The sequence below is a fragment of the Drosophila tropicalis genome, unplaced genomic scaffold (genome assembly GCF_018151085.1).
Source record: "Drosophila tropicalis isolate 14030-0801.00 unplaced genomic scaffold, ASM1815108v1 contig_1002, whole genome shotgun sequence".
Classification (NCBI taxonomy): domain Eukaryota; kingdom Metazoa; phylum Arthropoda; class Insecta; order Diptera; family Drosophilidae; genus Drosophila; species Drosophila tropicalis.
Genome location: NW_027172360.1, coordinates 100,188 through 113,089, shown reverse-complemented (window position 1 = coordinate 113,089; position 12,902 = coordinate 100,188). Strand labels below are relative to the sequence as shown.

At 39.7% G+C, this 12,902-nt stretch overlaps 1 protein-coding gene across 1 annotated transcript in view; it reads right to left on the bottom strand.

The window, feature by feature from the left end:
* SamDC (S-adenosylmethionine decarboxylase) overlaps positions 1–12,902 on the bottom strand; it is a 163,385-nt gene that overhangs the window by 94,977 nt on the left and 55,506 nt on the right. Inside the window, exons 2-3 of the mRNA XM_068284272.1 lie at positions 606–692; positions 372–540 (exon numbers count right to left, since the gene is read on the bottom strand). Of these exons, the coding sequence (XP_068140373.1) occupies positions 372–540; positions 606–692 (256 nt within the window). The remainder of the gene's footprint in view (positions 1–371; positions 541–605; positions 693–12,902) is intronic.

Below are 12,902 nucleotides of genomic sequence, written 5' to 3'. Positions count from 1 at the left end.
GGGTATACTTATTTTGGTCATAGAAGGAAGCATTTCCGACCATATAAAGTATATAAAAGTTCGTGTGTTTAAAAATACGTGACGTGCCGAAAATTTGTAAGAAACTTGATTACCGCCCATAACACACAAGTCTATATGAGTTCAAGCCTCAAGAATATATATACATGGTTTATGGGGTCGGCAAAGGGCCGTTCTTACACTTTTTATAAAATCACTCGCAAAAATTAACATTTCCTCTGCCCTGCCAAGGGAGACAAAAGATGCACTACGTGATCCATATACCCTTGTTTGCAAAAGTAAGTGGCGAACCGTTACAATATGGCGACACGTCCATTGCAAAGCGCATTCTTTGCATACACAGGTACTCTTACCTGTGACTCCGGTTTAATGAAGTTTTTTCTTGAATAAAATAAGTCAGTTATAACTTTGTACCCATGAAGACTAGCAATTTCAAGAAACGGACTCAAACACTTTAATGGAGTCGTTGTGCCACAAGTTTTTAAAATCCATCTTCGCTTTGAAACAAACATGCTGCTTTCGCTGGATAAATAGAAAAATATCTTTATATTCACTTTATATGTATATATTATAATCTATTACTGTACCTAAGAACAAAAGCATCAATATGCTGGTTCCTAGAAAAACTAATTATTTCGCATTTTACAAAGATGAGTAAGTTTTCCCATTGGGTTCTGAAAAAATTTAATATAAATTATAAATTAGAATCGAATTAAAATGTTATCAAAATAAATGCTCAGGCATTTAGTTTTGTCCTATAGACAAAAAAAAATAGTTTCTTATAGCGATATTCTCTGGATTAAATTTACCTATGGTAGCATGGACGCTTTTGGTGAATCTTTTGTAAAAATGTAATTTTGTATAAATTTATAAATCTATCAATTGCATTTGATTGTTTCCAAAATTAAACAACTTGCACTTTCCGGAGATAATTGTGAGACTGCTTTTAACATTGATTTGGACTCATCTATACAATTACCCATACAGGGACAAGCTTTTATAGTTTATAGGAAAAAAAGCTTCTGGTCGGACATGAGGCTTACTCGAACAGTTTTTGATAAAGACATAAGTTAAGATATGATACGATTTTACTCAAGCGAGTAGTTTCCTGGAAAAGACAATAATTTTAAGTTTCGAGAAGGGAATGATTTGCCGTATCGAAAGTCTTACTAAAGTCAGTTTTAATACTATCAGTTTAATCACCTGAGTCTTGGAACAGTGACAGTTTGTTTGGAGATGCCGTTAGCATTCCAAATACATAGACGTACGAAAGCTTTTTTTATTATCACCAAGCTCCTGGAGCAGTTTTATAGATGTGGTCATTTTAAAATAATTCGACTATATATTTCGGAGGTTCGATGTTCTATGTGTAATCCAGACTACCTCAAAAGAATATCTAGAGACAATTATGAATATGAAGAACGCATCATGTGTGGTTCTCGCTTCCGATTCTGAATGTTTATGAACAATTTGGGCGTACTTTTGGACCTTAAGTTAAATTTTAACACCCGTATTTCCACCACGGTCGCAAATGCCATGAGTGTTCTGGGTTTCATTAAAAGATGGTCAAAAGAATTTGACGTTCCCTATACAACTAAAGTTCTTTTTACTTCCTATTTTCCAATTTTAGAGTATGGATCTTGGATTTGGTCACCTCAATATGAGTCGCACCAGATTAGACTTGAATCCGTTCAAAAGCAGTTCATGTTATATGCTTTTCGTGGCTTAAGCTGGGATCGCAATGTCAATTTGCCTTCGTATTCTAGTAGACTTCTCTTGATTAACCTTCCGTCCCTAACTAACCGTAGAATTATGCTTGGTGTTTATGCACAAGCTCCTAATTGGCGATATCGACTCGCCCGAGTTATTAGCTGAGGTAAATCTGTCAGTACCATGTAGACGGAGTAGACGGAGACATCCTTTGATACCTTTATCCCCTAATCGTTTTTCTTCTAACTATGCCTTGCATGAACCTTTTAGGGTCCTCTGCTCTGATTACAACCTTCTATTCCCTGTAATCGGCTCAGAGTTTTCTATTAATATGCTTAAAACATCTATCCTATCCCATTTAGTTAATAGATAGCTATAGTATTATTTGTTTGTCTGTTTTTTCTATTGTGTATTTGTCCACGCGATTCGTGTCGTGCGTTATACGGCTGCATCCATCGGTCGGTCGGGTGGGAGGTGGACAGTTATCTGCTTGGGCTCGCGCGTAACAGGCTTTGTCCTGGTGTCGTAGGGGCCACTTGAACATACTGCGCAGAGTATCGTCAACGTACGCTAAACAATCGCTTAAAATGTTAATTCGTATGTTAAATTGTTTAACGAAATCGGCGTTGAAAATAAAGGGTGTTTTTTTAAGCGTTTGGTTTTTAAAATTGAAATGAAACACACAAAATTTGAATATTACTGTTAAATTTTTATTTGAGATGATAAAACAATCTCTGCCAATTACTTTTTAAAAATGACTTCATGTAAATGTTGGCCGCGACTGCGTTTCAAGTGATCAACACGGAAGGTCCAATTTTGCACCACTTTTTCCAGCATGTCTAAGGGAATTTCGCCAATAACACGACTGATATTGTCTTCCAATGCACCAATTGACGCTGGTTTGTCCTGGTAAACCAATGACTTTACATATCCCCACAAAAAATAATCCAGTGGTGTAATGTCACATGACCGCGGTGGACAACTGACGGGTCCAAAACGAGAGATTAATTGTTCACCGAACTCATCTTTCAATAGGTCCATTGTCTCACGTGCTGTGTGGCATGTGGCACCGTCTTGTTGAAACCACATATCAACCAGATCATTATCTCTCATTTTGGGCAAAAAAAGTCTGTTATCATCGAACGATAACGCTGTCCATTGACGGTGACGTGGCGACCGTTCATTTTTCACTTTCACAGCTGTCATGAACATCATGCGGTATGTCAGTGTTGCCAACGTGAAAAACCAAACGCTTAAAAAAACACCCTTTATAAAGCAGCGTTCGTTTTTGCTCAAAGCGACTCTACCAATAGTAGGGCACGTGTAAATTTTTGAGTTCCGTCCGTCTAGGGTCCTGCTTTGGCGGTTTTTAAACCATGCACCCATTGAGCTACTGCTACTATCTCAGAGACTGTAAGAGCTGCTGTCACCAAAATTGGTACGTAGACTCGTACGCCTCGTAGACTCGTTTATTAAAGACTATAATAGTAGAGGCACAAAATGATTTGAATAATCCTTTAGCAAGCGCGCAAGCATTTGTTGTTACAAAATTTTGCCACGCCCTCCGCCACGCAATTGAAACAAAACCGATATTCTTAAAGACTAATAGCTGGAGACATCGAATTTGGTATGATTAATCCTTTAGTAATCGCGCAAATATTTGTTGCTCAAAAATTTTGCCACGCAACTTTAATAGCTAGAGACACCAAATTTTGTATAAATAACCCTCTAGTAAACGTGCAGACATTTCCGCCCCGCAATTAAAAAAAAACGTTTAACTATTCTAGCTAGAGACTCCATATTTGGTATGAATATTTGTTTAGTAAATGCGCACATTTTGTATGTGTAGAGATTTTGCCACGCCGCTTTCCGCCCCCTTAATTTGAAAAAACTAGATTTTTCCGGTAATTTTATTCCTCGTGCAATCAAACTTGGCACACATAAATTTTAATATCCACCAACATAGTAAACTTTATCCAAATTGGACTTAAAATAGCCAAGTTTTGCAGACAAACATTTTTCCAAAGGGACCCGATTCGCTTGTGACTTTACTGCAGATTATGTATAACTTTAGAATGAAAGCAATTAGCGTGAGCAGTGACATCGCCGAAAGAAGACGCTAAAGCACAATGATTCGTTTGGCAAAATCAGACAACAGGAGTCGTTGAAACTTTCCGATTAAATGTGTTAAGTGTTTGCACGCCTGAAGCGCAACATAATAGCGACAAAAGTCGCATTAACCATAAGAGAAATTTTACAAGTTTTAATGTCAGTTTTTCACCCCATGGGCTTTGTATTCTGTATAATTATGTATCTCAAAATACTGCTCCAACAAATTTGGCGATCAAAGATTGATTGGGATGAGGAAATACCACCCAATCTGTAGGATATGTGGCAATCATGTCTGTCCTTCCTATCCTTGATGAAGAACTTAAAAGTTCTGGAGAAGAAGCCTACTGTGTCGTTGCGTACTTCCGTATCGAACAAAATAACAAAATGCTTTTGAGTCTCGTTTCAGCCAAATCCAAGGTAGATTCGTTGCAGCCGCTCTCGATACCTCGCTTGGAGCTACAGGCAGCAGTAACTATATGTGATGTTTAGGATAGCCGAGATATGTGAGCTCACAGAGGCCAAAGACTGGAGATGGGTACCAAGCAAACTAAATGTTGCGGACATCGCCACCAAACGACGACATAGGCCTGAAACATACACACAATGGTTCGAAGGACACAATTTTATAAAACTACCGCCAGCAGATTGGCCGCCGGGAACTGCCAATGAGAAGACAGTCACTGACTAATTGCGTCCTTGTTATCTTCACATGCGAAGGGAATCAGCAAGAATCACTTACGAATACTTCTCAAAATGGAATCGATTGACAAGGGCAATTGCATGTTGGCTCGCCTATAAGAGGAAATTAATTTAGAAAAACGTAAATCCAATGAGAATACTCGATGCTTTTCTTAGAGACAAACTTCAACTGAATGATGCAAAGATGCATCAAGAATTGTCGCAGCAGGAAATTTCATGGTACTTCAACCCAACGTCAGCTCTTCACATGGGAGGAGCCTGGGAGCGCTTAGTGCGTTCCATCAAATCCGTGTTATACCGTATAACACCAAATCAAAAATTCTCAGATGAAAGTCTTCTTACTGCCATGTCAGAAGTGGAAATGACGGTCAACTTCAGGCCTCTGACTTACGTGTTCCAGGATGACGAAGATCAAGAAGCTCTTACGCCAAATCACCTACTGCTTGGCTCATCAAATGGAGAAAAACCGATTTGTTATCCTGAACAAATTGACTATAAATCTACGCTCCGCCAAAGTGAGATGTTCGCCAACCTATTTTGGAAACGCTGGGTCAAAGAGATGCTACCAAACATAACACGAAGGTCCAAGTGGCATGAAAAAGAGATATCGTACTTATAGTTGACGAAAATCAGCGTCGAAATACCAGGACAATGGGTCGAGTGGTCGAAGTGACCACCGCAGCGGATGGTCAAGTCCGCCAGGCGAAGGTACAGACACAACTAGATGTCCTCTCCAGACCAGCAGTAAAGTTAGCAGTACTTGATGTTGGAAAAGATGAAGCAAGGCCGCTTGCTGGGAAAAAAATACGCAGCTGCATTGATCTAAGTACATACATAAGAACCGCGTGTTCAGTTGTTTTTTCGTAGCTAAGAGGCTAAGACTAGAGTAAGTAAATTGAGGCTTTACAATTATTAATTATAAGAAATCTGTAATAAATGAAATTACTTGCAGAACTAAAAAGCTTACCGCAACTTACCGAAACTTACTGCAACGTACCATAAAGGTTACCGTACGATTAAATGGATTATAATTTATTTTAAAGGCACTGGCGGAGCTAGATCAACTAGTCAAACGAACAACACCCGTTTTAAAAATGTTTAATTTCACCATCAGACTGAGCTCCACACCGATACTTCGATTGACACGTTTGGTTCTTTTACAAGTTTTACCCGAAAATGCACAACTACATCCAGTAATACTATACGAGCACAAGTACTAAGTACTTAGCTACGAACTGGATATACTAGACGTCATTGAAGCTCTCAAGAAATTTCGAGCATCTAGAAGATACTCGTATTCGACATGCCGACACCTTCGTCGAAATTTTGTAATGTTAATCACCGATGAAAGAGCAATCAGCAAACTAAAGTATCTTCAAGGACAAGACGACGAGATAAAAGCTATAATTGATAGTCTCTTTGAAAAATTATCACATAATGATTACATCATGAAGGTCGCTCTTTTATGTAAGCTGGTGGACGACGTCGAACTAACAGTTGTAGCTTTACCTGTTTAGTGTGATCTTTTCAAAGAAGCTCATGAGGGAGGCCATTTTTTTTAAGGAAGGCAAAAGAATAGTATTTACCGAAACTCGATGCCGAGGTTGAACGACAATTAGATGCTGCATTCCGTGTATTTGTCAAAGGAAGGACTGTTGCATTCATTGCCTAAGGAAGAAGAACCACTAGATGCCTTTACCAAATATTGCTGGTTATATAAGACTAAAAGGACATCCGCCCAAGAAGTTATATCAAGATTGCAAACACAAAGTCTCACATTTGCAAACCCGGATTATTACAGATAAAGGTACTGCATTTATCATTCATCACGCTGTCACACTTATTTTTATGTTTCTTTTCTATCCGAGAGCCTACTTGTGTCTAGTTCTATCATCAGCATACTTCGGTAAAGTTGTAATGGCCATACCATATCTTAAAAGCTGAAAATAGTTGGGAATTCAAACTACAAGAAGCGAAAATAAAACGGCAAAGCTTGCAACTGCAGATTCCACCCTTTTATGCATAACCTTGGGTAAAGAGCTTCGCCTTCACCAACTAACCGTCGCGCCGAAATATTTATTGCATATTGTACTATATTTAAAAAAGAGGGTTTACAGCATGTGTAAAAGGAACATGTTTAATACGGCGGGCCTTCCGTATTTGGTGTTTGTCTAGATTTCAACCAGCTTAAGCCGGCTTAAGTTCAATGATTGAAGAGGAATTCAGCACCGAAACTAAAAGCACGCCAATTGACATTCTGCAGTTGTGTTCATTTTTGTTAGTTTAGAATTACAAGTGTTTTCCACAACGTGTGTGGCTGATTGTAATTTTAGTCAGATGCTAAATTAATTGTTTGTGACAAAAGTACAGTTGTATTATATTTTTTTAGTGCATCTGATTTGGTGAAGCCGCTTCAGATAAACACGATGTTTATTCTTAAACAATAATTCTTACTAATTTATAAGATTTTAAAACATAGGCAGCACAAAAAAAAAGGATAAGTTAATACAGTGATAAGCACACACACTTACATGTATACTCGACAGCGCCATTTTTCACGACTCTAATTATAAAAACCGCGACCATAGTTTTAAATAAAGAGGAGATGTTCAAAATTTTAACCGACTTTACTCAGATATACTCATAAGCCGTCGGCCACTCCGCCAGCAAAGACGCCGACCCACACGCTCAAGCTGGCTCAACGGGTCTCAACTCAAATTTGGCGATCAAAGATTGATTGGGATGAGGAAATACCACCCAATCTGTAGGATATGTGGCAATCATGTCTGTCCTTCCTATCCTTGATGAAGAACTTAAAAGTTCTGGAGAAGAAGCCTACTGTGTCGTTGCGTACTTCCGTATCGAACAAAATAACAAAATGCTTTTGAGTCTCGTTTCAGCCAAATCCAAGGTAGATTCGTTGCAGCCGCTCTCGATACCTCGCTTGGAGCTACAGGCAGCAGTAACTATATGTGATGTTTAGGATAGCCGAGATATGTGAGCTCACAGAGGCCAAAGACTGGAGATGGGTACCAAGCAAACTAAATGTTGCGGACATCGCCACCAAACGACGACATAGGCCTGAAACATACACACAATGGTTCGAAGGACACAATTTTATAAAACTACCGCCAGCAGATTGGCCGCCGGGAACTGCCAATGAGAAGACAGTCACTGACTAATTGCGTCCTTGTTATCTTCACATGCGAAGGGAATCAGCAAGAATCACTTACGAATACTTCTCAAAATGGAATCGATTGACAAGGGCAATTGCATGTTGGCTCGCCTATAAGAGGAAATTAATTTAGAAAAACGTAAATCCAATGAGAATACTCGATGCTTTTCTTAGAGACAAACTTCAACTGAATGATGCAAAGATGCATCAAGAATTGTCGCAGCAGGAAATTTCATGGTACTTCAACCCAACGTCAGCTCTTCACATGGGAGGAGCCTGGGAGCGCTTAGTGCGTTCCATCAAATCCGTGTTATACCGTATAACACCAAATCAAAAATTCTCAGATGAAAGTCTTCTTACTGCCATGTCAGAAGTGGAAATGACGGTCAACTTCAGGCCTCTGACTTACGTGTTCCAGGATGACGAAGATCAAGAAGCTCTTACGCCAAATCACCTACTGCTTGGCTCATCAAATGGAGAAAAACCGATTTGTTATCCTGAACAAATTGACTATAAATCTACGCTCCGCCAAAGTGAGATGTTCGCCAACCTATTTTGGAAACGCTGGGTCAAAGAGATGCTACCAAACATAACACGAAGGTCCAAGTGGCATGAAAAAGAGATATCGTACTTATAGTTGACGAAAATCAGCGTCGAAATACCAGGACAATGGGTCGAGTGGTCGAAGTGACCACCGCAGCGGATGGTCAAGTCCGCCAGGCGAAGGTACAGACACAACTAGATGTCCTCTCCAGACCAGCAGTAAAGTTAGCAGTACTTGATGTTGGAAAAGATGAAGCAAGGCCGCTTGCTGGGAAAAAAATACGCAGCTGCATTGATCTAAGTACATACATAAGAACCGCGTGTTCAGTTGTTTTTTCGTAGCTAAGAGGCTAAGACTAGAGTAAGTAAATTGAGGCTTTACAATTATTAATTATAAGAAATCTGTAATAAATGAAATTACTTGCAGAACTAAAAAGCTTACCGCAACTTACCGAAACTTACTGCAACGTACCATAAAGGTTACCGTACGATTAAATGGATTATAATTTATTTTAAAGGCACTGGCGGAGCTAGATCAACTAGTCAAACGAACAACACCCGTTTTAAAAATGTTTAATTTCACCATCAGACTGAGCTCCACACCGATACTTCGATTGACACGTTTGGTTCTTTTACAAGTTTTACCCGAAAATGCACAACTACATCCAGTAATACTATACGAGCACAAGTACTAAGTACTTAGCTACGAACTGGATATACTAGACGTCATTGAAGCTCTCAAGAAATTTCGAGCATCTAGAAGATACTCGTATTCGACATGCCGACACCTTCGTCGAAATTTTGTAATGTTAATCACCGATGAAAGAGCAATCAGCAAACTAAAGTATCTTCAAGGACAAGACGACGAGATAAAAGCTATAATTGATAGTCTCTTTGAAAAATTATCACATAATGATTACATCATGAAGGTCGCTCTTTTATGTAAGCTGGTGGACGACGTCGAACTAACAGTTGTAGCTTTACCTGTTTAGTGTGATCTTTTCAAAGAAGCTCATGAGGGAGGCCATTTTTTTTAAGGAAGGCAAAAGAATAGTATTTACCGAAACTCGATGCCGAGGTTGAACGACAATTAGATGCTGCATTCCGTGTATTTGTCAAAGGAAGGACTGTTGCATTCATTGCCTAAGGAAGAAGAACCACTAGATGCCTTTACCAAATATTGCTGGTTATATAAGACTAAAAGGACATCCGCCCAAGAAGTTATATCAAGATTGCAAACACAAAGTCTCACATTTGCAAACCCGGATTATTACAGATAAAGGTACTGCATTTATCATTCATCACGCTGTCACACTTATTTTTATGTTTCTTTTCTATCCGAGAGCCTACTTGTGTCTAGTTCTATCATCAGCATACTTCGGTAAAGTTGTAATGGCCATACCATATCTTAAAAGCTGAAAATAGTTGGGAATTCAAACTACAAGAAGCGAAAATAAAACGGCAAAGCTTGCAACTGCAGATTCCACCCTTTTATGCATAACCTTGGGTAAAGAGCTTCGCCTTCACCAACTAACCGTCGCGCCGAAATATTTATTGCATATTGTACTATATTTAAAAAAGAGGGTTTACAGCATGTGTAAAAGGAACATGTTTAATACGGCGGGCCTTCCGTATTTGGTGTTTGTCTAGATTTCAACCAGCTTAAGCCGGCTTAAGTTCAATGATTGAAGAGGAATTCAGCACCGAAACTAAAAGCACGCCAATTGACATTCTGCAGTTGTGTTCATTTTTGTTAGTTTAGAATTACAAGTGTTTTCCACAACGTGTGTGGCTGATTGTAATTTTAGTCAGATGCTAAATTAATTGTTTGTGACAAAAGTACAGTTGTATTATATTTTTTTAGTGCATCTGATTTGGTGAAGCCGCTTCAGATAAACACGATGTTTATTCTTAAACAATAATTCTTACTAATTTATAAGATTTTAAAACATAGGCAGCACAAAAAAAAAAGGATAAGTTAATACAGTGATAAGCACACACACTTACATGTATACTCGACAGCGCCATTTTTCACGACTCTAATTATAAAAACCGCGACCATAGTTTTAAATAAAGAGGAGATGTTCAAAATTTTAACCGACTTTACTCAGATATACTCATAAGCCGTCGGCCACTCCGCCAGCAAAGACGCCGACCCACACGCTCAAGCTGGCTCAACGGGTCTCAACTCAAATAATCAAAGTAATCAGCCTATTTACAATCATATTGCTATTGGTTTGTTCTAATAGTAATATATAGTAAGTTGCAACAACAAACTACGTAATCTTGGAAAAGCCATGACCACCAATTTGGGCCCAAGCTCTCTCGATTCCCACCAGCAACAGCTATAAGATCAATTTGTACAACAACAAAGTGAGCGTCGACTTTCGGTCCAACGCAACAATGCGTACTTTTCGGTGGTGTCGCTGACCCACTGCATGCTACCCTAAGCAATAACATCGAAATTGCAAGCCCCTCAACAACCAACAGCAATTTACCGTGGAGAGAGCAATGTGCTGCACCATCAATGTTGATAACTGGTTCACCGATTGCACCGACCAGCACCGTCAGCTAGTTGACAGCAACTACTGCAACGTCTGCAGAAGTACTGGCCTGCTACAAGCCGTCAACGCCAAGTCGCCCAGAGTCAGCCACAACAATAAACTCAACGCCCACTGTCCAAACTGGAATGGAAAGATATATTAAAATATCTAAGCGGAAGCCAAGCTCGCAAAAGAAAAAAATTGGCAATACGCCGTAGAAAAAAGTTAAATCGACTAGACCACCCCCTTTATACATCCGTGGAGCCAACTGCAGCGCCCTTATTTCGAAGCTAGTAGAAACAGTAGGGGCTAATAACTTTTTTGTAACCCCTCTCAATAGGGAAAACATAAAAAATCAAATGTCAAACCCAAACTGAGGACAATTTTCGCATCATCAAAATTACCTCCGTAATGCTAATATCAACTTATATACCTACCAAATATATACCTACTATTGCACAGAAGAATCACCGGAGAGGAGCCCCACAAGAGATATCAACCACCGCAGTGCAAAACTGCCAGGAATATAAACACACGTCTAACAATTACAACTTTTGGTCAGTTGTGTCGACTGTGGTGAACAACATAAAGATGGCATTTGCACCAAGGACAAAAATATAAAAAATAAGACTGTGCAGTAACTGTGGAGGGAACCACACGGCCAATTACAGTGGATGTCCTGTTTTCAAGGATCTTAAAGCACACCTAAACGGGCGCAAACCCCCAGCTGGACCAAAGGTCACCTAAAACGCTTCCAAAACTATACCGGGGATATTCTTCGCCAAGTCTGTTAGATCATCTAACATAACTGTTACAACCAGCCCCAGAGTATCCTTCGCTAGCGTCCTCTGAACTGGACAGACGGAGCCCGCGAAAGAGACCCCGTCGCTTCACCATCTACAGAATCCGCTACCTAGCGCACCAGAACTTGGCCAGCAAACTCCAAGTGGTTAAGAGGCCCTATTGATCTCACTTAATCAAAACATGACCATTTTTATGACGTTCATGCAAAAGATTTGAAACACAGTACCTACAAACAACTGCTATAAAATGTCCAAACCAGCTGCGGCAACACTACTTTGGTTGCCCTGTACTGCCCACCACGCTTCTCAATCTCTGAAAAGGAATTTACCGATTTCTTTACCCTAAGCGGAGATACTTCATTGCAGCATGGGACTATAACGCCAAACATACGCACTGTGGATCGCGCCGGGTAAATCCTAAAGGCAAGCAGTTGTACAACGCAATAGTCAACCCACTCAATAAGATGGATTGCGTCTCACCTACTTACTGGCCCACAGACCCATAGAATCTGCCTGATTTAATTAATTTTGCAGTAACCAAGAGGATTCCGCGTAATTGGATCACTGCGAATAAACTGCGGATAAACTGCTAGATTTAACTTCCGATCACTCTCCAGTGCTATTCACACTATTAACAAGACCTCAAGTACTTAATCGCCCATATAGGCTTACAAACAACCAAACAAATTGGCTTAAATTTAAAATGTACATGAGTGCCCACATTCGCTGCAGAGGACATTGACATGTGCGTCTCTGCATTTGAGTCAATGCTGGGAGCTGCTCCACCTGCCTTTACTTACACTAAACCTGTTGACAGGCCTACGAACCGGCGATTAGAACAACTAGTAACGAAAAAACGACGTCTAAGAAGAGAATGACAGACTACTCGCTCACCAGCAGTACTTTGCCTAAGGCATGCTAATCGCAACCTCTCCAAGGCGTTAAGACAAGAGAAAAGCTGGGCTCAAAGGAAATACATAGAAAAACTTAGTCTAACCAGGTCAAAACATTCTCTGTGGAAAGCCCACCCAACTTTAAGAACTCCTACACAGACAGTTTCACCGATTAGAAGTCCAACCGGTTTATGGGTCCGTAGTGACCAAGACAGGGTATACGTATTTGCCACACATCTTAAAATGGTTTTTAACGAATAGTGAGTACTCGGAACTCTATTCGGTTGAGATCTCTGCAGTTATTAAAAACTAATTAAAGCAGAAAAAAGCCACTGGACTTGTCCTAATTACACCGAAAATTATCCTAGAACTACCTGCAAACTGTTCAACGCTATAATAAGAATTG